The sequence below is a fragment of the Melanotaenia boesemani genome, chromosome 14, assembly GCF_017639745.1.
Source record: "Melanotaenia boesemani isolate fMelBoe1 chromosome 14, fMelBoe1.pri, whole genome shotgun sequence".
NCBI lineage: Eukaryota > Metazoa > Chordata > Actinopteri > Atheriniformes > Melanotaeniidae > Melanotaenia > Melanotaenia boesemani.
This window is the reverse complement of record NC_055695.1, coordinates 17,182,574-17,209,886: the sequence shown is the minus strand read 5'-3', so window position 1 is coordinate 17,209,886 and position 27,313 is coordinate 17,182,574. Positions and strand designations below refer to the sequence as shown.

General features: G+C 37.6%; 2 protein-coding genes across 5 annotated transcripts; one reads left to right on the top strand and one right to left on the bottom strand.

Moving 5' to 3' along the window:
* The first annotated feature begins 2,788 nt into the window (after nt 1-2,788).
* LOC121653195 (afadin- and alpha-actinin-binding protein-like) lies at nt 2,789-10,680 on the top strand. Of its 4 annotated transcripts, XM_042006500.1 has the most exons (15): nt 2,789-2,848; nt 2,923-2,986; nt 4,317-4,424; nt 4,746-4,897; nt 5,182-5,385; nt 5,652-5,762; nt 5,872-6,007; nt 6,902-6,977; nt 7,339-7,519; nt 7,717-7,867; nt 8,197-8,333; nt 8,623-8,796; nt 8,910-9,027; nt 9,751-9,892; nt 9,977-10,680. In XM_042006500.1, the coding sequence occupies exons 3-15, from the start codon at nt 4,406-4,408 to the stop codon at nt 10,113-10,115; spliced, it is 1,740 nt and encodes a 579-aa protein (XP_041862434.1). In that variant the 5' UTR covers nt 2,789-2,848; nt 2,923-2,986; nt 4,317-4,405; the 3' UTR covers nt 10,116-10,680. The 4 variants fall into 4 exon arrangements, with proteins under 4 accessions (XP_041862434.1, XP_041862436.1, XP_041862433.1 ...); XM_042006502.1 differs by lacking the exon at nt 2,923-2,986 and having other exon boundaries at nt 8,626-8,796; XM_042006499.1 differs by lacking the exon at nt 2,923-2,986.
* A 1,922-nt stretch (nt 10,681-12,602) lies between these two features.
* Nucleotides 12,603-21,613, bottom strand: LOC121652581 (vitellogenin-1-like). Its single transcript, XM_042005420.1, has 34 exons — nt 21,539-21,613; nt 20,847-20,867; nt 20,497-20,648; nt 20,158-20,409; nt 19,905-20,066; nt 19,669-19,817; nt 19,440-19,590; nt 19,174-19,331; nt 18,911-19,076; nt 18,708-18,833; nt 18,400-18,618; nt 18,100-18,317; nt 17,922-18,019; nt 17,715-17,839; nt 17,526-17,627; nt 17,322-17,441; nt 17,046-17,235; nt 16,791-16,884; nt 16,514-16,699; nt 16,272-16,416; nt 15,986-16,190; nt 15,433-15,902; nt 15,304-15,345; nt 15,157-15,225; nt 14,835-15,038; nt 14,600-14,742; nt 14,372-14,507; nt 14,172-14,295; nt 13,888-14,068; nt 13,704-13,798; nt 13,506-13,600; nt 13,176-13,341; nt 12,853-13,014; nt 12,603-12,758 (listed from the first exon to the last, which is right to left on the bottom strand). Exons 1-34 carry the CDS (start codon nt 21,576-21,578, stop codon nt 12,655-12,657), a joined length of 5,070 nt encoding a protein of 1,689 aa, XP_041861354.1. The 5' UTR covers nt 21,579-21,613; the 3' UTR covers nt 12,603-12,654.
* Between the last annotated feature and the right edge of the window lie 5,700 nt (nt 21,614-27,313).

Here is a 27,313-nt window from a genome sequence, read left to right as displayed (position 1 = left end):
GCCCTTTCATCAGAGCACCTAGTGTGGGAGTATCTGGTTAGAAGACCCAGAGCTTGGTCGCATCGCTCTTGCTCATCATCTCACATGCAGATTCCTAAAGATTTGGTTCGGTTGCACTTTAGTTCACTGACATGCACTCACATCTCCACCACTTAAACTGCTAACTTTACATGCTACCCATTTTTATACATCTTATATTTTAGTCAGTAAACTATATATTACTGGGATGCTGTTTCCAGAAGTTTCGTTGGGACTGCTAAACACTTCCTTTAAACTGATTTCTTAATGTTTAAAAGTGCTAAGCTCTCTGATACTCAACGGTAAATAAATCCAAATCCCTAATGCCTTGACCAAAAACAGTTTTGTCCGAATGTAGATCACAATGTGACAGAGACACCTCCTGTTAACTTCAAGCCAATGTGACATATGCCACAAAGTGTACCACAGCTGTGGTGGTTATTTATGAACAATCCTGTAGAAGAAGCGAACAGTTAGCATAAACAAAAGCAGAACATAAGCTTATAATTATGAACTCATTCTTATTTACATTGATAGCAGAGAGAAAGGAAAAGCCTGGAGTTCAGCCTTGGACAGTTTTGCAATTTTAAAATTTTAAAACGCAATACCTTGATTGTTAACCTGACCATCTTTGAGTGTTTGATATAATCACTGCCATCAAAATATGTATTGAATAGATGTTCATTTACTTCCATCCTTAGGAAGAATCTGTAGTCAGAATTAATTTATGTGTTGTCTTTGTACTATTTTCAACTAATTATAACATAAACTTGTATATTTCATTTGGAGAGATTGACTTAAATTTAATTAGACTTTTTCTTCTCCTTTGAACTAGAGGTCTTGAATTTTTATTGCTCTGTATGACATTGTAAGCTTTACTTTACTGCCAGTCTTCACCACCAGGTGGTGTGTTTCCTCAACCAGTTAAATTTATCACTGATTGCTACATTTACCAACTGGGGACAATATGAATTACCTGTGGTAAACTCATGCATGTGATAATCTGAATAAAGCAGGACATTTAAGTTAAGTATGAAAAAACACTGTTGACATCTACACTATTTAAAGATTAACAGATGTTCAGCTATTATCAGTGTATCTCTCTTATATTTTACAATGCTCAGACATGTCATTTCGGCTTAAGTCTAACCGGGGCTGTCTCTGTTACATTTCAGTCTACAGCATTTGGACAAAACTGATTTCTCTTAAGACTCTGTGTTCACATGCCGAGGATACAGACGGATGCCGAATTTGGAACTGCACACCAACAATAAGCTTGCATGGGTTCAAGTCAAATGAAGCTGGAGAGGATGGTGACTGAGTCTGTTGCTGAGTCTGTGCAGTGATTTCTACAACAGAAACATGAGAGCTGTTTCTTTTTCTTTTTTAAAAGTATTTAATAAAGGGTTGTATTTTGTGCAATGTGGACCTCATGTACCTAAAATGTAGAATACAGAACTGTAAATTTCCCCATGTCCTGTAAATATAAAAAAAATTTAAATATTAAAGCTCAAAAGACATTTAAAATCTGCTTCCTTAAAAATAAGTGACTGGTTTTTATCTGTTATCTGGCTTCATCATGGGAAGTAATGCATTATCTATTTCTGGTGTGTTTTATTCACTTGGAAACATAAAATCTCATTTTGGGAGGGGGCCTTGTGATTATAGGGGAGGCACTTACTCCTCAGCCCCAGGGGACAGGGCTGGACTGCTGACTCCTGTGATGTCTTTCTTAGAAGTGGCCTCAGCTGTTGTCCTCTGCTCTCCATCAAACACTAATGAGGTTGTTTAAAATTCAATGGGACATATGCTTTGCAATATGACTCTGTCTCATTCAGTCTGGTTCCTTTTACTAGTGATGAGGGTGAAAGGGAAATGATGGCAAGAAGCAAATTAAACAAACCCCCCCCCCCCCAAAAAAAAACCAAATAAACAAAACAAAACAAAACAAAACAAAACAAAACAAAACATGAACAAACACTTGTTCACAGATGTAACTTATTGGACATAATTTAAATAAAAATATGCAGAGAAGTTGGTCAGAGTGGATAGAGTGGTGTTCTTTTTTAAACTATTACAGTCTGACAATGAACGTCATTCACAAGTTAGGTTTCACAAATAAAATTAGACAAAAACTTGTTGGTGGATATCTTTTTCATTTTAATTTAGCCATAGATCTCTAGTTTTGCATTGTTTTTCCAATGGTGAACCATTCAATCTTCTGCTGTGCTTTTGTGTAGTTTTACTTCCAGTGCAATGTAGTAAGTTCTTTAATTGTATTTTTCTGACATGCGGTATAGTTGATTAAAAACAGCAATTTGGTTCATTCATGGGGTCATTTTACAAGTTAACATTGCACAGTCCATACTTTTCTCTATATTATGTAATTTCATTTATTACAACATTTGACTTTACAAATACGTTGTATATTTAATATTTGATAAATGTGGCAGGTATTTTTCACATTGCACATTGGTTTTATACCTGAAATGCGCTATTTGGCATTTACATGTTAATAAAATAATCCACTGGATTACAAAATCAGTTTTTCCAGTTTATTTTTAATATGATCATGTAACTTCTTGCAGTGCCTCTGTGCTCGTAAGAGAGAATTTCAATTCATAAAACTGACTAAATTGAAACACATTTTAAAAATTAATTGCCATTTATAACGCTTGAAGTGGCCTCTATGCCAATAGCCAATCATATTGAGCCGTGTTTGGTTGCTAGACAACGAGTCGTCCAATTAGCGCTGTGTTTGGTTTGTGTGCTCCGGTGTGCACTGTCAGACGGACGTGGTTGGGGACTTGAAAACAGTAGATTGATCAATGTAAGTTTTCGAAACATTTTGTAATGCATTTGTTCATCATGTAAACATTGTTGTAAACGATTCCTCTTGTTCAGGACAAACAGGAATTTAGCTTCGAAGAGGTTTAGCCTTGAAGAGGAGCTTTCGGGGATTGTCGAGGTCGGTAGTTTAACTTGACATATTCAAAAAAAAAAAAAAAAAAAAAAAAAAAAGAAGAAGAAAAAACTAAATAACGTTTCATTTTTATTTGCTATTCGAACAACTTTGTTTATATATTACGACGTCTGCGGTTGGCTTAAGGATTCTGTACAGTTTAAATAACTGCTGCTAGAAATGCAGTCAGCTTTCTTTGCATTCATGACTGTCAGAAGGCTGGAAGTAGTATGTAAATTATCCTAAACTGTTTAATAATCTCTCTACTTTTCTTGTCAGTGTGAACAATGAGATAGTTCAAGGTTACATTAATCAGAGCCATATTTCAGTAAAGGAAAACTTAAAACTGTAAAGGAATTGTTTCATTTAACCTACTATACATAACTAAGTTCTGTTACCACTGTTAATACTCAAATGATAAAATAAATGAAAATTACTTAACAAATTCCAGAGGGATTAACAACCCCTGATGCAAGTACAATAACTCAATAAGTTATCTCCCGTAATCCCATGCAATCCCCGTCAAAACAAACCACACCCTGCAACTAACAGTTCACTCTGCTAGTGTTTAGTTTTGAATTTGAATGAGTAAATTATGAGCTTGAGTTAAAGGTTAACACTTTTTGTGTCGTCAGTCTAAACTGGATTTGGCCTTGTTAAGCTTTGTGGCTGTAGAAGGTTTGCTATCTGTCACACCAGACTAATTTAATATCACTGATTTTAAATCGTACAATTGTACAGCCCCTGAAATAACTCAAGTAAACCCTTTAGAGGTAACAAAAACGAAAACCCCACAAAGTTAATAAAACTGTTGTTATTAGAGTAGTAAATATGCTCTAAAAACACATTTGTCTCTTTCTTTATTCACATCTTCTATCCTAAGATGGTGTATATAAATTGTGGTGTAAGTTTTAATCAGCAACTTGGGGAATGTTTAGTAGTACAGACGTTTTCTGGTGAGGTGGAATAAGATCTGTACCTATGCTTTTATATTTTATTGTCTCTCCCTGCAAACAAACCAGCATGTTGTCTGTCTGGGATTAGGCTGATCAGCTGATTAGTGCATTGAGATAAGAAGGCAGCCTGGTCTCCACCTGTAACATGTTAAATACCACAATACTGTCGACTGCCAACGCTATCATCAATTCTAATAAAAGGCTCTTTTCATATGCATGCATTCAATGTAGAATTCTAAACAATCCTTTGGGACTCTTCTATAAACTCCTGTTATTTAATGTGCTGTGTGTTTCCCTTCTCGCCACAGCATGTGCTCTTCCAATGCCTTGTAATCCATAATGTGGTGCCTGGCCACTACTAATCTGACCGTCTATTTCAGGACTATGTAGGTGGATCTTGTGGCCAACATTTGTAATCTACACATGCAGTAGATGAACCTACACATAGTCTGACGGCTGCACTGTAACAATGCCAGAGTCCTCTGTGGGTGAGTTTAAGTTTTTGACTCCTTTGAGAACTAGTGAGACTGTGAGACTATGCTTTGTGTGAACAGGTGGCTGTTTTCAGCTGCTGGTAACACTTTTAAATATCAAACACTGAACGGTATTTGGTAGTGCTGATTTGTTAATCTTAATCAGGCAATATCACAGTGGAATGCTATTAAAATAATCTTCTTTTTAAAAATGCTTTTTTTTTTCTTCAGTATTTTATTTTAGATAAAAACTTTTCCTTTTATTAACATATGTTAAATTGGCATAAGACAATTTAGTGTATATATTTGACCTACTTTATTTTTCTCTCATACAAGTCAAGGACTTCCGCTGCAGCTCCGTTGAATGTAGAACACCCCCCGTGAGGCCGTTCAGCCAGTCGTCTCTGCCACTGCACAAAAATTCCTACATGCTCAGTACCTTCTGCACACAGCACAATGTGCAAGAATGTCTGTCACACATCAATCAGGTTGGTGGTTTTTAATATGTTTCTGATGTAGTATTAGTGGTAAATCTTAAAAATCCATGAGCCTAGTGGTTGACTTTATCTCAGTGGAAGGTATACTCATAAAAGCCATCTGCCAGGTTTGGCTGGTAATATTTAGAACCCTAAAAATGATCGATCTAATCTCTAAAATTGTATAAAAAATTTTGTTTTCAGGCACTTTTCCATCAAATGTAATGAATATTCAGTGAAGAGTTGAAGAGAATGCATTGTCATGGTTCTCCATGTCCTTCCCTCTTCCTGTGCAGGAGGTGTCATCACTGGGCCTCCCACCAGTTTGGACAGAGTCAGGTGGTGGCTCAGAGCTGAACATTGTGGCTGTGCTTAATTGCATGTATGACCTGATTCAGTTGCATCGCAGGGGCCTTAGAACATTGGAAAACATGGAAGTGGAGCAGCTTAAGTCCAGCAGCAATGTGGACTTCTTGCAGCTCACCAGCACTCGTCTAAAGGTAAAATAAAAAAAACAAACAAAAAACTGTTTCTTATTCCTCTGTTTTTAATGAGGTTTTAGAGTAGAATGCATTGTTGACATTGCCTTTGGCATTACAAACTATAAACACCAAGTTTATACTAAAAAATGTGCATCCTGTATTAGAATACCATCAAAGCACATTTACTTTGCGCTTGTGATTTCTGAAAATGAAATTCCTCTTTCTGAGTTTTCAATTCATTAAGTTTTGCTCCAACAGGCTTTGCTTGGATTTATTCTTTGCAGGAGCAGCTTGAACTTTCGAAAAGGGAAAACACAGGACTTCTAGAGAGAGAAAGACAGCTTCAGCTCAAAGTGAAGAGTTTGCAGAACTGCCTGAAGAATGAAAAAGAAGAGGTATGTTAACGCAGCGACTAACAATCTGGGTGGAATTTACTATGTCTTTGTGGTTTGCTTCATACATTGTCTCAGGAAGCAAAAAACATTTGTTTTTCCCTTTTTTCAGGTGCAAAAACTTCAGAGCATAATTGCAAGCCGGGCCAGCCAGTACAATCATGATATGAAAAGGAAGGAAAGAGAATTTAATAAATTGAAGGAGCGACTAAATCAACTTCTGGCTGACAAAAAAGAGAGGAAACAAGGTAATATGGAAACAGAACTAAAGGCCCATCAAGCTGTTACATTTCACAAACTCTGCATTTAAAGTTGGTCCCTCCAAAACTGTGATAAAAACAAGACTGGCAGCATTTTTTTTACAGACAGTGAAACTCAAGCCAGCTGCAGAACAAAGCAGTAAATCTGAAATAAAACCTTTTTTTATGGTTTTACTTATGTCTGTGCAGAGAACAAAACGGGACCAGTCAGAGGATTAAACAAATATGTTTGCTTTTACAATGCAGCCATCACACACAATTTCTGTCATTGACTGTATCTCCTCACCCTCTGTTTAAAGGGTGGCACTCAAAAACAACCCATAAGCAAAGTAAGAAGAAACATGGTAATCTTGGCAGTTTGAGCCGGTTTTCACAGGCGTTCTTTTCTTTCAAAAGTCTTAAAAAGGGGTTTATTTACACTTGCAGACGCAGGAATAGTCTGCCTCTAAATTTTGGATTGGCACCAATACTGAGTCATTTTAAATCTCTACTAATGAAGCACTTTAATGGACTGACTTTTAGCTCAAGATACCTGAAACATTTAGTTTTAATTAGTTTCATTGTTTTGAGTCTTGTTTTTAATTATTTTTGTGTTTTGTTTTAATTGTTTCTTGCAGGATTGTCACATGTTTTAGATGTAAAGTTGTTTTAGTTTGTAAAGCATTTTAGGCAGAATAAGTTTTAGGAAATGTGATGTATAGATACGTTTAACCTTGACCAGCTGGGGTAGATGTTTAGTGGGTAAAGTGTTTTGCTTGAGGTGACTTCATTTTGTGTTAGTCTACTTAGAAGGCCTTTCAACCAGTTTCTCTGTATGTTCAAAAAGTGAAAATTCACATGACCTATGTCTAATCATCTGTATTTGCGTTTCTTGCCTTCCAGCCATTGACGTATTAAACAGCATCGGTAGAGCCGATGGGAAAAGGAGCCTTTGGAAAACTGAAAAGACAGAGGCAAAGTAATTCAGTAAAATAATTATGTTGTTTTGGTTGTTTGTTTTTTTTTTTTTTCATTTTACCATTATGAACCTATGAAGAAATTTTAAATGAGAATTATGTAAATGACAACCAGAAGGAATACCGAAAAAAACTAACAAACAAGAAACCAGCACATTCTGATGAAGTAATTCAGTCCTTCTTTCGGTGGAATCAGCTCCTCTTCCACTTTTTCTAGGTGACACAAATGTTATTTTTAGTATAAACCAGAGGAAGTTCTGTTGGACAAGCTTGGGATCTACATTGCTTTTAGAAAACAAGACTATAATTGGCTCCTGTGCTATAAGTAATAAATAAAACAAATGATTGTGTTTTCATTTCAAGGCATGAGGGGGATATGTATAAGACTCTGCTGAGCAACTATGACACCAGACAGAGGGAGCTCATGCAGGAAAATGCAGAGTTAAGGAAAGTGTTGCAGCAGATGAAAAAAGACATGGTGTCCATACTGAGCACAAGAAAACCGTCTGTAAAAGGCGACAAACATGAACACAGTGGCATACAGGTGAGACATGTTGTTTTACTGGTTTCTCTTTACCATCAATGTGACTCTTATTGCCACTGCTTCATTTGTTCTAATATTTTCCTTTTACGTTGATTATTTTAGTATCCCAATTAGATGGAAATACTCCTAATATTTGTGCCTGTTTATAATTTTAAATACTTGCACAGTGAGTGTAATGTATTTAATTTTCATTTTAGGCTACTTCAGAAGAGGAAGAGGAAGAGGTCTTTGACTCCACTAAGGAAAGCATAGATCTGTATTGTGTACATGCCCGGGAAAAACTGACCAACAGTATTCGCCTCCAGTGGAGAAGACTCAAAAGCCACGTTGAAAGGCTAGACAGCCAAGGTAGTCTGGATATATCAATATGTCACTGGTTTAAATTGAGCTATGAATTTCAGGGGATCAGAGTAGAACGCTTTCCCTCTAGCCCTCAAATTGTCAAATCCGTTGTGCATTTTTAAACTATTTACCTGGTAAACTGAATTAAAGCTACAGAAAACACAACAGATAAATTGTTACAGCAACCAGAATGAGACAGTTTTTATAATGAAGTCAAGAAAGGTTTTATGCAGAAGCAACATAAATAAAGATATTTATGGAGTTTTTTATTTTTTTTATTTTATTTTTTAATTTTTTTTAGATGAGGCTGATTTTCTGTTTTTTTGTCTTTTCAGTATCTTTGGCTCAGAATGTTGAGAGTAAAAGCAGCGATGCTGTTCCTCGAGAGACTCATGAAGATGAGATGAACAGACTAAAACTGGAGATCCAGCAGTGCAAAGATTTTATTCAAACACAACAGCAGCTTCTACAGGTACAACTGAATTTATCTGCAAAAGTCAAAGCCACTACAGAGACAAAGTACCATGTTCATTTCACCTCTAACAGTCTTTAGGGAGTTGCTACACCGTCCAGCATATACCAAAAAAAAGGTTATTTGAAGTACCCCTAGAAGCTTTTTCTATTGGAAACCAGGATTGAGCCCCTCATGTAAAACTCAGTTTGCATGGTGAAATAAAAGAGATTTTATTTTCAATACAAAGCACTTCCATAATAAGTTTATTTCTGGCCTAGGCTATGAACTGTTCCTGCTCTTCTTGCAGCAGCAGCTGGGCTCTCAATATGATGAGGAAACAGCATCACTGACGAATGAAAGCTACATGCCACAGGAGAAGGAGCGCCTCAGAGAGGAGTGGAAAACCTTGGAGGAGCAGAGAAAGATCTTTGAAAGGGAGAGGAGGAACTTCACCGAAGCAGCAATTAGACTGAGTCATGAGGTGATTAAAAATATTATTTAGGAGAGAGAGGTGTGTGCTTAAAGTTTCTGACTCCAGCTTAAATGTTTAGACTTTAGTTTTCAAAATGACTGTTTTTCTGATTTATCTCCCAGAGGAAGGTCTTTGAAGAAGATCGGGCAACATGGTTGAAACAACAGTTTTTAAGTTTGAGTCCATTTGGAGACTCAAAGAAACTCCCATTGTCAAAGTCTACAAGTGCCTGTTTGATGTGTAAGTGACCATTCCTTTAAGTTTCCTATATGGATTTTAAAGCAAATTTATATAATTTTTCAACCTTAAAACTCTGTACTTCTGACTGATTTTGATGGAACATTGACATTATGCACATTCTTCGTTGTCCTGCAGCATCTTGGGCCTGAAAAACCACGCTTCATAATTTTGTTTCTGTTCCAGGTGATCACGTTAGCTTTTGTTTAGCATTACAGCACTGAGTCACTTGCTAATTACTGGACATCAACACAGGGGCTGATTTGAATGAACTCCATGGAAAGAGCTCAGAGAAGAGACAGGATGAAAAATAAGCTGAATAAGCCTGCATTAGGGGCGAAAAAAGGGCAGAAATCTGCCATAGTTTATTAGAACTGCTTTAAAATCACAGGTGCTTCCCATTTATTTGTAAATCTGGAAATAATGAATAATGACACCAAGATTTGATTGCAATGTTTTCTAAATATTGGAGTTGTCAAAAGTCAAATTGTTACTTAATAGCAATTAATTAAACACTAACCAAAAGGCTGATCGTGGGACTGTAATGGAAGATGCCGGTGGATGGGAGCAGATTAAACTGTTTGAATCAAAGCGGATTTTTAAGTTGAAACAGTAAAATATTTCAACACGTCTTTTTCAGATGTTTTTTTAAGTTATTAACGGAAGAATTTTTTATTTATTTAGCCATTTTCCAGCAACCCTTAAATTATTTTCCTATCTTTGTAGCTGAAACAGAGGTGAGCACACCATTGGCTTCAGAAAAGCCGACTGAATGTCATTCTGATTCGGCCTCCCCTACACCCACATCAGTCATGTCACCTTCCACAGCCGAGCTGTGTCGCACATTTTGCCTTATCCCAGAAAACAGGTATGGTGTCCATATTTGTCCTCTGATTTCTAAAATCAAAGTGCATGTGTTTATCATTCATTGTTTGTAAAATGTGACTTTCAGCTCAAAGAAACTAAAGAAAACTACTGAACACACTGAAGAACCAGGCACTCTCTGTGGAAATGTTCCCATCCAACGCAAACAGTGGTATGACGGTCTAAGCAGCCACTTACTGACACAGGAGAAGAACACCTCTACATGAAGCCAATAAATTTAATCATTTCAAGCTGAAATTATGTTATTATTCAGTGATTATGTAAGATTTAGGAAATGTCTGATTGGCAGACATCAACTGCCTGAAGATAGATTGCAAATGAATGATCATAAACAGTGTAAGCCAAACGTATTCAGGTAGCTGCTGGTGTTTTTTTTTACTTTGTTTGACAGGAAGAAAATTTAATGTAATTCTTTTTTTTATTAGTTAGTTTTAACTCTAAGAGTATGTAGTAAATTATTTATGTCTATGCTCTAAATCTAAATCTTGTCTTGGTAGCCATGCTGGTTCCTATGTGTAGCAGCTGAGTCTGAGGAAAGTTTTTTTTATTTATTAGTGCAGGTGTATCTGAACGCGACGCATGCCCTGCTTATTGACTGATGATGCAGCTTATGTTAGATTGACTTTGATGTCACATCTAGTGAAGTTACTTTGTCATTTCGAACGTGGCAGCTGTCAGAGTTTTAAAAGTCTAAAGTATATGTTATTATGTTGTATGTTGAATGTATAATGCTATTATGCAAAATCTAACAAATTACATAACATAGAACGTCCACTGTAGTGATTGTATGTTGACAGATGGCTGTCAGTTACTGTTTTAATGTAAAATAACAAGCTCTAATAAAGCTTATATCTTAAATAAATCATTGAAATACAACAAGCTTTTTTGTGAGTTGGCATTTTATTAGTCTGTGTGTAAGAAACAGTTTTTTTTGTACTGTCAGTGTGTGAAATACAGGGATTCTTGGGTGTCTGGAAACCCTTAACAGCTTCAAGCCCTTTCCAAAAATATCATGTTTAATATCACATAAAAAAAACTCTCTTTACAAGTTAATTATTGCATAATGTCTAATAACTTTAGTCAGAACTTTGACGTTTTTGGACATTGTGATGATATGACTTTAAATGCTGTTCTGTTCTGGTCACTAGGAGTCGCTGTTGTCTAAGCTGTCTATTGGAGTGCATGTAAACAGTAGAAGGAGACTAGTTCTGTTAGAGGAAGTTATAGGCTAGTGTGCTAATGCTTGTTCAAGCACATGTAAGAACCTTTGATAAAGTGTTACAATTAAGCTCATGATTCAGTGAACTTCATGACAGACAATAAAAATGACAAATTCTGCAGTTAGAACGTCTGTGGTATTTAAATATGACTGTATAAAAATATTAAAGATGTGAACTTTAAAAAAGCTAATTGGTATTACAAACACAAAGTTCTGTTTCTTGTAGAGAAAAAGAGAGGCTTTAAACATTTCTTATATTGCATAGTAAACACGGACCAATGATCAGTTAACCAGTCAACACAAGTGCAGCTGTTCTTGGCTCTACTGCCTGAAGTGTAGCTCTGTTTTTAACAGTAACAAAGTTACCCACCAAACTCTCAAACCCCACTACCCTAGTCCCATGTTGTACTGCACAAACTGGTTAGTACATAAAATATACTAGTGAAAAAATATAACAGAAAACACATATTTATATTACATGGTAATATTCATGCTGTAGAAGCTGAAAAAGACTAGTGCTAGTTTGTTTGCTAACAGGCTGATAATTAACCTATTAGAAAACAACTAACTAAACTATTGCCCTTATATTTTCTTGACCTTACCCCACAGGTCACAGTTTAAAGTGACAATATTGTAGTGAGCTTCCTACCAACACCAGAGCTAAACAGTAAGACACTTAGTGGAAGATATATGCCGTGCCAATATGGGAGCTTTGTACCTCAGATCCCAAGATTCATATGATAAAACCCATAATCAACTGACCAGAAATCAGCTCTGTAAGCTACAGCTTGGCTAGTGAAAGCTTGAGATTTAAAACTGATCCTAAAAGAGTGATCACCCAATCATCCAGGCTGTCATAATTGATTGACAGGTGTTTACTTTAATTCCCATGTTTATACAATTGAGGAGCCAGTAAATGAAATTGGAGTAGCCACAGACATGGCCAGTGAGATTTCAGAAGTGGCCATTACCCCCCAAAACCACCTCCCAATCTTGCCATTGTCTCACTGTGCTGTGTTAGTGTGTGACTGAGAAAATGTCCACTATAAGAAAGTATTTAGTGGAGTCTATATTCAAAGAGAGTTAAACTTAAAAGGTAAATAACTCTGTAATAACACCATATACCCTGTCAGTATCCTGACAGACCTGTTCAGAGACTTGTTTTGACATCTGACCAATCAAACACAGGTATTCGGCTTTTTGTAAAAATGGTAGCATATTGAGGATCAGTAATATACTCAGCTGATGAAAGTTAACATTAAGTTTTGAAAATACTTTGATATTACACCAAGAGGCTGCACAATTGTGGTTTAGTTAGCAATTAAATTAAATGAATGTCACATTATAGGAGTTTAAATGCTTTAATTAGAGGGGTATATATATTTATGATAAATGTTATATACAGTTTGTTTATTTATTTTAAATCCATGCAAATCTTCCAGTCACAAACAAATACTGAAATACTCAGGAAATGTTGTTTTTAAATGCAGTTTATTTAAAGTTAAAGTTGGAATATAGACATGGTTTTAAGCACACTGAGCAGTACAGCTGCAGGCAAGGTGAGCCTCTGCAGTTTCCTTGAGATCCATGCTTCTGTCGAAGATGTTGCTCATACTCTCAGGGGCAGAGTCTGTACAAAGAAGGACACCAGAGAAGTTGGGAACTGTGGGATTTTTTTATGCTTTAAATTTTTGTTTGTGTGTTATTTTTTTTTGCACACTTACCATGAGACATGCAGTTGAAGCCAACAGTGACAGAGGTGGTCTTTACTGGGAAGCAGCCGGGCAGACAACGGAGCACAGGCTCAACAGAGAAGCATTTGGAGTCCTCACCGTGGACATTTACCTTCTTCTCCAGCTGCACAGATTCAAACTTCAGACGGCACTCTGAAAGAGAAGAGAGTTGATAAATAAGTTTCTCGTAGATGCAGAAAAAGACTTGCACCTGGAGCCGTCATGTGAGATAAAAATGGAAAATAAATTGGGACATTTATACATAAATCTAATTCTAATCTAAAAATGATTGTTTAATGAGCTTCATGTCTTACCAGTAGTGTCCCTGCAGCTCTCTGCTGGCAAAATCCAGGAATGAGCAAAGCTGACTGGGTTCTTGGTCAGGCGTCCATTGGGTGTGCGATACTCCTGTCGGATCTCTCCATCAGCCTTACCGCAGAGTCCACAGGTCTTGCCTTTCATCCAGTCCACAACTTTAATCTACATTACAAGATTGAAAAAGACATTAGGAGAAGGAAACGTCAATTATATCTGGTATAAATGAAAACAGTCTGCGGTGCTGATCTTTCAGTTTTCGCAGAGTCACACTTTAAAGCTTCTAATTTTGTGCAGAAAAAAATGATCATGTATAATTTTGCTTTTACACTCCACGTGTCCTTGTCAAAGTAGACTTCATGAAGACCATGGCTCGGTGCATACACAGAAACGCCCTCTGCATTTTGTCTGACCTCGATGGAACCTGTAAAACAGGGTTCATGTTTAGTAGTAGTATCAAATCAAAGGCTGCACTTTGACTGAGGAAAAAATATAGTTTTGACAAAATAAAGACTGTGTATAGAAACCTGTTGGATGCTGGTATGGCAGACTGGTTAAGGGTATTTCCATTCCATTAACCTTTACAATCACATTGCTGTCTTTGGGATAAAGATCAATATCTCTACAAGAAGAGAAGAAAAAAAACATTTTTCTTTAAGTATGGTTAACTAAAATGAAAAAAAACTTTTTTTTCTTTAAATGACTTCTTACATGTCAGAAATTTTGACATTGATATGGTTTTGCTCCATGGAATCCTTCTTCAGCAGAACCATGAATTTCAGTTCGTCGGTGCAGTCCTGAGCCAAAACCTGGTAGCAAGAAGAGGGCATCCTGTTCTTGTATGTCCTGTTGTTGAATGTGGTCAGTGTATCTTCGAAGGAGCTACATTCAGCTGGAAAGGGGAAAAAAAGAAAAAAAAGACTGCTTTTAACTTTGTTTGTTGGACAAAGGGATGGTTAGTGTGTTCAATTTTGAACAGCGACTCTAGTCTTTACCTGCGATAGCCTTGGCAAACACATAGTGGGCTTTAGCAGGGATTTCTTCAAAGGGGGTGAGGCCTTTGATCTCACTGAGTGGCAGAGTGATGGGAAGACGCACAGTCATATTGTAGACAGTGCTCTGTAGGAAGAAATAATCTCAGTTATTCAAACATGAATTAGGTTTTAATTTGGGAAAATAAAATGAGTTCTCATACCATTGGTGTTTTTGCAATGAAATCAATAGTCCTTTCAGATGATGCAACCACAGTGAAGGAGATCCTCCTGGTGCTGTTTGCACTCTTTACACGAATCAAGTCAGACATCATTTTGGTAGGAATGTAGTCATAAACCCTGAAAAAAAGTTTCCCAATGTCAAATATTTCACACGTCACGTCTACATGGCACATGAGCGGGTTTACACCAACTAGCATAAAGTTTCTTACATCTTTCCATAGCGTTTGAGATCAGATGGTAGTCTCTCCCAGGACATTCTCAGACGAGCTGCAGGGCTTGGCCCGACCAGGCCAGTTTCACCTGTAATCATGGTGCTGTACTCCTTGCAGTCTTCTCCCCAAGATAATTTAGCCTAACAAAAAAAGAAAAAAAAACATCAGATATGTTGATAAACTACCTTTCACAATCTTTTTATTGTAATTAAAAAGCAAGGCAGTGTCTTACCGTTATTTTGTGCTTGCTTAACAGAATTCCATCAGCACAGATCCTATAGTTGTTTTCAGGAGCCAGGTCAGCAAAAATAATCTGAAGTCTAGCATTTGGTTTGTCAAGGTAGGCAGCGATCTGATATCCCTGCAGCCTCTTGTCAGCTCTAACAGCACGGAAGACGATGGCAACGTAGGCAGCCTCATCTTCAAGGAATTTGTTCTGTGGGGACAGCCATGGTGTATTGGATCAAGCAACCATATTAAATACATTAGAAAGGAGGATTTTACTGTTATGCTATTTTTCATTATTATTTTTGTTTCCGATTATCAAATTTCACCTTTCTGTAGATATCTTCAAAGCTTGAGGCACTGCTGTTGCTGTTGTATTCCTCTACTGAAGTTTGAACCTAAAACAACAATATATTAAGACAGTGAAGCACCAGGCAAAAATAGACGTATTTTATTTAGACACATTATAAACATACCTGCTTATGGTTCTTTTTGAACTTATGGAAAGACACCATTTGCTGTTAAAAAGACATATTATAATCAGTTCCCACACAAACCATGTTGATTTTTTTTTTCAAGTTACAAGATTATTTTGAGATGTTTACCTTTGAGGCACGAGAGCTGGAGCGAGAAGAACTGGAGCTAGCACTGAAGAGAGATGCAAGGCTTGATGCAGAGCTGGTCCTGGCTGAGCTGCTGACAGATCTTGAGGAGCTGAGTCTGCTGCTGCTGCTGCTGCTGCTGCTGCTACTGCTGCTGCTACTGCTGCTGCTGCTGCTGCTACTGCTGCTGCTGTTGCTGTTGCCAAGTAGATCACCAACCTTTCTGATGGAACGAGATGAAGAGCTGGAAGATTTGGAAGAGGACTTGGAGGAACGACTTGAGGAAGAGCTGCTGGAGCTAGAGGAGGACAAGGAGCGGTTTCTGCTTGGAGCCAGGATTTTGTTGAGCTTCATCAAGATTGGTGCTCCCTCAATTTCCTCTGCACTGATGGTGATCTGTTTGACGAGCTTCTCTGCAGCCTTTGGTCCCACTCTAACTTCCATTTCTAGTCTCTCAATGACATCACTTTCCACTGAAAGTATTATTAAATACTGCCATTAATAACTTGTACATTGTGCTCCTATATAACACACAAAGTGTTTTCTTAATGCTTACTTGGTGTGACAGAGAAAGAGACATTGTGACGCCCAGCCAGTCTGTAAAGGATAATGTCTCGGACAGCAGCACCATTTTCAGTGGCAACCTTAAAACAGGCCTTGAGTCCAACATCAGCGTACTTAACACAGTACCTCTTAGAAAATGAACGGAAGGTTTTGTTGAACTTGACAATTTCGTCGTCCAGGGGAAGTATCTCTAAGGACTATAAGCAGAAATACATTTTGATTATTTGAACTGCAATTTTAAGGAATCTAAAACTATTTTTTAAAGTTTCCACACTAACCTCATCAGATTCAGCAAAAGAGGAATCAAACGTAGATGATAAAGTCTTGTTTGAGATGTATGACAAGTATTTGGCAGGGATGATTGGAGTTATTCTCTCATAAGTAGGATCCTCAATATTTCTTGCCATTGCAAAGGTCTCAAGGCTGTTAAAGAGAGACAAGGATGTAAGCATGCAGAATTGCACGGTAAAGTTAGAGTTGACATTAAATCTCTAAGCAATGAGTTAAATACAAAACTTACTCAACAGCTGTAATGTTTTCAGGCACAGGAACAGGAAGAGCTTCAATCTTAAAGTCACCATCTTTGATGTTAAGTCTTGCAGCAATCTTGGCTGGCACAATGGAGTAGAGTCTAGCTCTTGATACCAAGTAAGTCTGAAGAATGGCGGTGTTAACTCCCATCACAGCATATGTGTTCATGGCAATGCTAGAGACAAAGAGCATTTTTATGTTCAGTTTCATGACAAAATAGTTTGCACAATTTTGAGTCAAATGAGATGGTCAGAGATTGAGCTTACCTGGGTCTGACTTCAGTCTCAAGCCTTATATCTGTCTCCAGGAGGTGGGTGAGGGGGAAGTCTTCTGGCAGACGTGGTGTAGTTGTGGGTGTGACTAAGAAGACAAATGAGCTCATGAGTTACCTCTGCATAATACTACCCATATAGGTTCCTTTTTTCTTCTAAAAGGGAAATGTTGTTTTTACAGTGTTTAAGAATTAGCAAAGATTTATGTTTAGGTTCAAGACACTGAATGTTTTTTTGGTTTTTACTTACTTTTAATGGCAGCTGCAGCCACAGCAGCGGAGTACAGACTGAGCTCCATTGGAAGACCAGCAACAGTGGGGAAAATGCGTCGCACCTCAGCAGCCAACAGAGGCTTAGCATAGTGAACATGGATACCAGACAGGAGCATAGTCTTCAGAGCATCTCTTACATGTTCCTGAACAGAGATTTTGCTTGCCAGCTGCAGGGGAAGATTGTATAATAAATTTCATGTTTTGCAAAGCATTCATTAAAATAGAAATTGACGGGTTTCTTTTTGTATCATACCGCAACAGCCTGGTCAATCATGGTTTTGTCAATGTCAGCGAAGGCTATTTCTTGTCCAAAGAACTTGAGATAGATAGAAGCCAGAGGTTTGCTGGTGGGCAGAGACCTCCACTGAGAGAGCTATGGACAGGGAATGTGATATGATCATCATGCTGGCATGTATAAGAGTTCATTTTTGATTTTGTAACTCTCACTGTGGCTTACAGCTTTGATGACGCGCTTCATCTTGGTGATCCTGTCAACATTGTCAATAAGTGTGGGGTTTTTCAGCAGAATTTCCTGAAGTCCATCAGTCCTCACTCCAACCTAAGAAAAACAAAAATCCTTGATTTTAAAGCAATAACTTTTAAATTAGCTGCTGAACAGCTAGCCAACTTTTCACTTTTGCTTTACCTCCAGGACGTCAGCAGCAGCTCCAGTAAAGAAGGCTCTGGTCTTGGCAACAACAGACCTTGGCAGGATGGTGGCGGCATCATTGATATAGAAAGCTGTAGCAGCAGCACCAACCATGAAGGTACCTGAAGAAGAATTTAATGATGCACAGTTAGTTGATGTTATAGTAGAAATAAAACTTAACGTCAGTTGTGATGAAGGCCTTACTGTTGTAGGCGTCTACATGGACGGCTCTGCTGTAGCGATAGCTCAGTCTGTCCAGCTTGGGACTCAAGATTTTCATGGCAACACTGCAAGCTGCAGCACTGCAATAGAAGCATAAAAGAAATGGATCAGTTTGTGCAGATATACTTGAAGATAAACTTGAATCAGAAAGATCTCTTACACTGAGGGGTGGATGGTGGAGGGGCTCTTGCTCAGGGACTTCATGTGAGAATAAGTGAAGCTGGCCACCTGCAAGTTCTCCTCTGTCTTGACAGCATTGGCAATAGTTGTCACTAATGCCATTGGAGGATTTGTCTCAAACAGGGCGATGCAGGAAAGCATACGGAGCTCTGGGTGGATAGCCTTGTCCATGTACAGCTGAAGAGCCGATTCCCGGACCTAATTCAGAGGAGAAAGCAAACTCAACATGGAGTGTAAAGACCAGCACAGTATGAAATACTCCTCAATGTTTAGAACAAACCATTCTGGGTTCTTTCTTTGCAATGTTCTTCAGGGCCATGATGGCTTCAGCATGGATTCTCAGTGGCAAAGATGCAGCAGCAGTGCCGTGAATGGGCATGATCTTTGTGATGGATTTGAGGCTAGAAGGATGTCCAGCATTTCCCAAAACCTTAATATACAGGATGATGTCCTCTGTCTCACCCTTAGAAATAGCCTCAGCAAGACGCTCATGGATGGGCTGTTGGAGGAAATTGAACAACATCAAGTTTTCCATTTCTTACTCATTTGCTTCTTTGAAATTTGAAGCAAAAAATGTTGTTGTATTACCTTTATAAACTCAGTGGGACAATCAGCAATCTCAGAGCAGTATTTGTAAATCATGGTACCGTAGCCGAGGGAGACAATTTCACGCAGAACTGGGTTTGTCACTACTTTTTCTGTGGTTGTCAGGGTCTAGAACAGTGCAAATGTTGAGAAAAGTTTTAATGTGCCCATTCTTCTTAATGACAATCCCTTTGGGCTTTACCAACCTCAAACAGCTCGATAGTCTCGGGGTTTGCTGAGACCATGTGAACAGCTGCAACCAAAGCCTGAATCGTCTCAGCAATGCTAATGTCATCAGCCAGGTATTTCTCCTTGATGAATCTAAGAGCAGCATGAGTTCCAGTGACAGGGATGGCATCCAAAAACCAATGTCTGACAAAGCAAAGACGGAAATATTAAAAAATGACACGCATACTGTATTTATTATTATTGTTTAACATAATTCAAATGTTTAATCACTGAAAGCTACCTGTGGGAATACATCTTTTCATATTGGCTCCAGAACGTTTCCAGGTCTTCATAGCGAACTGCACGGAGTAGCTGAACCAGTTCCAAAAACTTCAGAGGGGCATGTTCATTGACACTTTCCATATTGTGGGTAACCAGGTGATTCAGAAGCTCTGCAATCTAAAAACACAGTTTGAAAGGGGTATTATTGAATACTGTCTGGTGAAGACTTATATATTTTTATTCTTGACTTCATTTATGCTTTCAGGAATGAGTCTGAAGTCATACCTGTTCCTGTGCATTGGTGATCTTAATAAGGTGAAGAGGTGTCTGAAGAAGCTCAGTAGAGAACTCGTACTTAAGAGATCCACGATGACGATACTCAGCTGAGATGGATGGAATGGGGTCTTTCTCAATCTCCAGGAACACAAGGGATAGCCTTAAAGTAATATGAAAAGATTAAGCTGCAGTTACATTTAATCCAAATAATATACATTCTCAGTAACTTTTGACATACTTGGTCTCCATTTGAGCAGCTCCGTTGCTCTCAGCGAAAGGTGAATACTGGATCAGCTCATTCACATGTGCCTTCAGGATCATGACGCCACTTGCAACTGGTTTCATGGTGTAAGTGAAGGATGATGTACCTCTCAGGTTTTTGTATTCCTGTAAATACAAACAATAAAGTTGCCCATTCATGCAAAATTTTGCTTTCACAGATGTATGCATGGTGCAAAATTAACTTTAGCTTACCTCCTGACACTTGTCACATTTTTCAGTGTATGCCAGCCCCATGTCTTTAATGATCCTTTCCTGACAGTGGTTCATGTCCCTGGTCTTGGTCAGAAGGATCCGTTCAGCCTTGATGTCTTCACTGATGGAGTAAAGGGTCTTGCACACACCCTGGGTTCCAGCCTGTGGAGCAGAGCACCTATTTTAGTAAGGAGTTTTAACTTTATGTATTGAGATTTAGAATAAAGAGACTTCTCTGGGATCTTTGACAAACCTCCTGCAAATCATAGACATTGTGTGTCCTCTTGATGTTGAGCTGAAGGATGTTCAAGATACCTCTGTAGATGTTCAGCACGAAAGCCGAGACTTCTTCGGGTGCATAAACCTTTCCAACAATACCATTGGTATACTCAAACTTAATAGGGATCAGAAACTGAGGTGCCAGGGCTTCAGTCAGCTTTTCTGCTTTGGTTGCTGTGTCGTTTGGCCAAAAGCCACTGTACTCAAACAACTCAGGGTCCTCAATCTAGAATTTAGAAATGACATTTTGACCAGTTAGTATGTATTTCTAAAGGTAAAATTATTGTTGCTTGCTCATGACTTTGATCTTTACCTTCAGCATGTATGTATTTGGGGCTTCAACACTAATCAGAACTTTGGACTTGATTTTGACTCCGGCTCTCGCCCAACCTTCCTCAGGCAGACCTCCCAGGATGAATGCCTCATACTTGTACACATAGGTCTTATCGGCAGCAAAATCAGGAGCTATAAGCACAATTTTGTTAGTGAGAAGTGATCTATCTTTTATCATGAGCAATATGAAAAGGTTATGATGATTTTTAACTGTAAATTCTGAAATGTACAAGATTTTAAGAGGATCATTTGATTTCTCTAAGGTTAGCTGGAGTAAATGTTGCATAATGATGAGTGCATTTTAAGGTTGCAATGAAGAAATGAACTTACCAAAGTTATGACTTTGTCCAGCTAAATGGAAATACAAAAATTTAAATATGTCAGTAAAAATATGCATTCAAATGTAAACCACTAAATCCTGAAGTTACACATGCTGCTAACAGATGACAGGAAGAAATACTCGAAAAATGTTGCCCAAAATGAACAAATATGATTAAAACACTAAAAAAACACACATTTAAAAAAGCACTCTAAGTTTACAAAAAAAGGAGCCAATTTGTATATGATAAAAATACACACAAAAGTCTAAAAAAAATATTCTCCAGTGTTTTATTTGATACTGTTTAAATTGAATTGATTAGAAAAAGTTTCAGGTTAGTTCTAGATAAAATTCTGTGAGCTTATATGCTTAAAATATTACACGGCTCAAGATTTAACAGAAAGTCTCAATGGAAATATGCAACATTAAACTGATAAGTCTTTTGCAAATGAGAAATATATTAAAGTTGCTGCATGTTGTGTTTAATAATGATAAAATGTATTTAATTTTACAGACAGGAAAAGAGATGAACAACCCTGGAAGTTTAACAATGTTTAATGAAGTGATTCATTAGAGAAAATCATTTAAAAATTTTTTAAAAAAGGATAAAAATGCTAAATAATAAAAAAAGAAGTTTTAAAGTACTAATTAAAGCTGTATCTTTAAGAGTAGCACTCTTTTAGAAAGGCAGAATCCCACTTACCCACGAAGGCCAGAGTCAGGGCAAGCACAACCGCTTTCATGGCTGATGAGGTTGTGATGGTCTGTGGTGACAGGTAGCCTTTTATAGCAAAATTTTGTGCTGACAAAACCTACCTGTGATGTAATGAAAGTGAGATATGAACCATGGCTTGTTTGGTTGTTGCACTTGATTTGATAGATAACTTATTGAGCCTTTAGACCATCAGAGGATGACAAGTTAGGGTCACCTGACCCTGTTCTTTTCAAAATGCCATGTCAAACTTGAGCACTGTGTCCCAAAATGTTTACTATGTTTTGTGTTTCAGCAATTCCTGCTTTAGTTGAAAATGCCTTCACTCTCATTTATTTTTCTGGCAGTTGATGTAAATTTCAGCTGTACATTGATACTGATTGACAGCTGAAAATGTAGCTCAGAAAGTAAAGAGTTCATCCTTTAATTGGAAAGTCACTGGCATGAAGGTGTGCTGAAGTATCTTTAGGTAAGATACTGAACCTGTCAATGTATTTCAATAGGTTGATTTGAATAAAATCGAGTAATGACATGTAAAATATGGTTGAAAACATATATTTTAATACCTAGTAAACTCCACCATTTTAAAGAAATCTGTCTTTCTCTATCCCTAGAGCTATGAAATCTTTCATTAAAGATAAAGAAAGCAAATGTTATATTTGACTGAGTAGATTTTGTTCATTAATTTCTTGTTACAAAACTTTATCCATGTGTAATTTACTGGTGATGTATGCATAATTCAGTTTAATTTGATCTCATTCATAACATAGCCCTATAATTAATTTGGAGGAAAACTCTGGACTTTTTCCATCAGATTAGTTTCAAAGTTCACGACAAGAGGCACCCTGACTGAATATGTTTGCTTACTTTATTTGTTTAGGTCAGGATGACCACTGAGGTCATGACATTTGAGCACAACTGTCTCCTGTGACTTTATCATCTGTACAGGACTGAAATTACCATTACTGTCAGGACCTGACAGAAAATGTTGATAATTTCTTGGAAAAGTCACATCTTACAGTTGTGCTCCTTATTTCCACCTTTCTCCCCAAAAAACACAGACACTATGACACCTTGAACAATACTTCATTAATCATGATATGCAGCGTTGATCACAATGTAATTGTCATTTATTAAAAAATTAGACTGTTATCAGTTTACAGTTTTATTGTCTATAACAGCTCAAACTCTGGGGCTGACTGGTAAATGCTAAGAGCAATTTATTATGCATATTCATATGTATTGTATTAAATAAAAATCAAAACAAGAAAACAAACAACAACAAACTGCACTTAGCTTTAGCATTAGGGATTCTTTCATCTGACGAATTCTAAGGTTTTACTTATCAAGACAGGGTCATTATGAGGTCTTAAAATGTTGGTGAACACAATCTCAGATGAACAACAGCTCATGACATACTGTATGATCTTTTTTCAATTTAACAAAACTTTGCCAAAATGCTGAAGCAGTGTCTGAAAACTAAGAACACTCCATCATGTAACAGCTTGTAGAAACACTTTTTGCAGGAATTTGATGGATGATTATCAGCCCCCCAATTTAGCTGTGGGAGTTTTGACCCAATCATCTTCAGGCAAGGTAAGACAAGGCAAATTTATTTGTACAGCACATTTCATGTACAAGACAATTCCAAGTGCTTTACATAAAATATTAAAAGCATTACAGCGGGTTGCAGGAAGCAATAACAAGTTAAATAAAAACAAACTTTAAAAAAAAAGAAGAAATTAAATGAAAACAGAAAGGAAAGTCTAAAATAAAATAGATTAAATACAAGAAATAAAGTTCCAGTGGTGAAAAAAGTATTAAAACATGATCAAGTTTAAAGTTTAAAGCTTAAAAGAAACAGATGCAGATTTGGACTTCTAAATAAAAACTATTGAATGCAGCAACAGGAACAGGAGCGTCTTTAATATGGATTTAAATTGATTCAGTTGATCTGAGGCTTTCTGGGAGTTTGTTCCAGACATGTGGAGCATAGAAGCTGAACGCAGCTTCTCCATGTTTGGTTCTGACTCTGGGAACTGATAAGAGACATGATCCAGATGACCCGAGGGTTCTGAAAAATGGCTTTTTTGATGATCTGACTTAGAAGATTAGAGATCGGCCTGTAGTTGCTCATTTGTGTCTTGTCTAGATTTCCCCTTTTTAGCAGAGGCTTGATTACAGCTGTTTCTAGAAGCTCCGGGAAGACGCCCAAAATTAAAGACAAATTCACAATCTGTAACAGATCTGACTCGAGTCTTTGAGATTTTTTTTAAAAAAACCTGTGGGCAGGATGTCCAAACAGCAAGAGGAGGAGTTCAGCTGACGTCAGATGTTCCCCAGATCTTTGCGGCTAATGGGATTATACTGTGTCATGGTGTTTAAACTGGTTTTTTAATGGACACAGGCTTTGGTTAAATAAAGTTCAGGCGCTACTGACACAGGAGGATTTGTTGACCTGTTGACAGTAGCGAATAAGGCCTGAGCATTATGACAGTTTTTGCTAATAATGTCAAAGAAATAGGACTTCCTTGCATTCCTCAGTGTAAATTACAAGAGTGAAGTTTCTTTTTGTCCGTCCATCCATACATTTTCTTCCACTTATCCGGAGTCGGGTCGCGGGGGCAGCTGCCTAAGCAGGGAAACCCAGACTTCCCTCTCCCCGGCCACATTCACCAGCTCATCTGGAGGGATCCCGAGGCGTTCCCAGGTGAGCTGAGAGATGTAGTCCGTCCAGCGTGTCCTGGGTCTTCCCCGGGTCTCTTTCCGGTGTGACGTGCCCGGAACACCTCACCAGGGAGGCGTCCAGGAGGCATCCTAACCAGATGCCTGAGCCACCTCATCTGGCACCTCTCGATGTTTCAGTTTCTCTTTGTACATGTCATAATGAACCTGTAGGTTTGTTTTCTCCATATTTACAGTGTTGCTTCAGTTTGTTGAGGTTTAAAGTAGCATTATGTAATTTTCTGACCTTAAAAATATGTGTTTCTGACTTGTTTTGATAACACAGTGACATTTATTATGTGCATTCCTGGAGTAGTTATCGTCCAGTAGCATCCTGAGGCTGAGAAACCGCACAATGTTTCCTGCTGCAGCATTTTGTCACTTGAGTTTCCCTTTAACCACTTTACTCACCGCGTCACATGCCAGCAACTGGATATCAACATACTAGCTGTTTTGAATGTGCCCTGTGGCTGATTGATAACAAAAGAAAAAAAAAAATGCAAAAAGACATTATTTAAACAACTGAGGAAAAGAAAGACAGAGCAATCCATTCATTTTTATACTGTTTATTCCAATTCAGAGTTGCAGGGAAGCTGGAGTCTATCCCAGGAATTAGCAGGTGAGAGGCAGGGTACACTTTAGTGAGAAATGCAACCAATTTGCCAACTTTTTTAGCCAAAAAATTAAAACAATTAGGCAAAATATTAATTCCACAAAGTCACACAAGAAAACTAGTCTGTGTCAAAAACCCAGAAATAATTCTGTTATGTCGCAATTTAAAATGGTTGATTTAAAAATCCTACAAGAAACAGTTTGGCATTTGAAATCAACAACATGCACTCTGGACATGATACCATCCGACTTTTTAAAAACAGTTTTTACCTCAGTAGAAAGTGATCTCCTACTGATAGTTAACAGTTCACTGGCATCAGGCATTTTTCCCAAGTCACTAAAGATAGCTGCTATTAAGCCACTCCTAAAGAAAAGGACTCTAGACGCCTCTATAATGAACAACTATAGACCTGTCTCTAACCTCTCTTTTATTTCCAAGATTATTGAGAAAGTTGTATTTCACCAGCTTAATGACTTTTTAAATGAAAGTGGAAATCTTGATAAATTTCAGTCCGGCTTCCGACCTCATCAAAACACTGAAACGGCTCTGGTCAAAGTGTTAAATGACATTAGATTGAATACTGATTCTGGTCAAGTATCAGTCCTGGTTCTGTTGGATCTCAGTGCTGCGTTTGATACTGTAGATCACAGAATCCCATTGCACAGGCTGGAAAACTGGGTTGGACTTTCTGGAGCAGACCTTAACTGGTTCAGGTCCTATTTAGAAGGCCGGAGTTATTTTGTTACGATCGGCAGCTATGAATATGAGCGAGTGGCCATGACTTGTGGAGTCCCCCAGGGGTCAGTCCTTGGACCTCTTCTGTTCAACTTGTATATGCTCCCTTTGGGTAAAATATTACAGAACTATAGCATTAGTTATCAAAGTTATGCAGATGATACACAACTTTATGTGTCTCTGTCACCAGATGACTGCAGTCCAATAGACTTATTGTGTCAGTGTCTGGAGCAAATAAACACCTGGATGAGGGAGAATTTTCTACAGTTAAAGACAAAACTTAGATTATTCTGTTTGGTAGCAAAGAGAAGGGGGTCAGCACTGGCAAACACCTGGAGACTCAGACTCTTAAAATCACCGACCAAGTTCGTAACCTTGGAATGTTGATAGACTCAGACCTGACTTTCAGCAGCCACATCAAAGCTTCACTAAGAAGCTTTTTACCAGCTCAGAAACATCAACAGAATTAAAAGTTTAGTCTCCCAGAAAGACCAGGAGAAACTCATCCATGCATTCATCTCCAGTAGGCTGGATTACTGTATTGTTTTTTAACAGGACTTCCTAAAAAGAGCATTAAACATCTGCAGCTCATCCAGAACACTGCTGCTAGAGTTTTAACCAGGACTAAGAGATCTGAACACATCACACCAGTTTTAAAATCTTTACACTGGCTTCCAGTCAGTCACAGAATAGATTTTAAAACCCGTCTGATTGTTTACAAATCCCAGAATGGTTTAGGCCCAGAATACATCTGTGATATGTTCAGAGAATATAAACCTAGCAGAGCTCTTAGATCCAAAGACCCTGGTCAACTAGTCCAAACCAGAGTCCAGACTAAACATGGAGAAGCAGCATTTAGCTGTTATGCTGCAAACAAGTGGAACAAACTGCCAGTGGAGATTAAACTTTCACCAAATGTGGACATTTCTAAATCCAGGTTAAAAACATTTCTTTTCTCATGCGCCTATGCATGAAATCTGCATGTTAACTTTTTTTTTTTTTTAACTCATCTTGTTTTTAATCATTTTAATGTAATCTATTATTTTATTGTGATTATGTGTTGATGTCTTTTACTATTTCGAAATATCTGTAATGCCTTTGTTTTATGTAAAGCACTTTGAATAGTCCTGTACATGAAATGTGCTATACAAATAAACTGCCTTGCCTTGCCTTGGTGTACAGCTTTAGCTGTGGGACAGATGGCCTCAAATCCAATTTCAAAATACTGCAGAGTTCTGCTGGAAAATCATCATTCCTCAACCACTGTGCTTCACAGTTCACATGAGGTGTTTCTTTTCTTTATATATTTTTTTGTAAACATCATCATGTTGGTCTGTGTTCTAGTTTCTTTAACAAGTGTACGTTCTAACCATGTTTTTCTGAGTTTTGTCTAATTACACTGTGCTTTTGTCACAAATATTGAGTCGCTGTCATCTTTTACGATAATTTGAAATGGAAAAAAGCAAAAAGAAGAAAAATTCTTGCTTACAATAAGAATGTATTTAATTAAAATGTGTTATTTTTTGCATAATTTAAAAAACAGTCTTTTTGTTAATTCAGAAAGAGAGCCTTTGCACTCAGCAGATTGTTTAAGTTTTTTACAGTGTTTTACAAAAGTGTTTCATTTCCGCAAAAGATCTGAGGTGTTCTGGTAATTGGGCGCTAACTATGTTAATGTTTTTAAAAAAAGAGCT

Bases quoted from the DNA above. Each gene is read 5' to 3' on its own strand.
- LOC121653195 (XM_042006499.1), top strand. The intron at 8,797-8,909 runs GTGATTAAAAAT...TTTATCTCCCAG, and splicing joins CAATTAGACTGAGTCATGAG to AGGAAGGTCTTTGAAGAAGA. The intron at 9,893-9,976 runs GTATGGTGTCCA...TGTGACTTTCAG, and splicing joins TGCCTTATCCCAGAAAACAG to CTCAAAGAAACTAAAGAAAA.
- LOC121652581 (XM_042005420.1), bottom strand. From the start codon at position 21,578: ATGAAAGCGGTTGTGCTTGCCCTGACTCTGGCCTTCGTGG. The intron at 20,067-20,157 runs GTTTGTCAAAGA...TCTGCTCCACAG, and splicing joins ATGTCTATGATTTGCAGGAG to GCTGGAACCCAGGGTGTGTG. The intron at 16,417-16,513 runs GTAAGTTTTGTA...TCTCTTTAACAG, and splicing joins GAAAACATTACAGCTGTTGA to CCTTGAGACCTTTGCAATGG.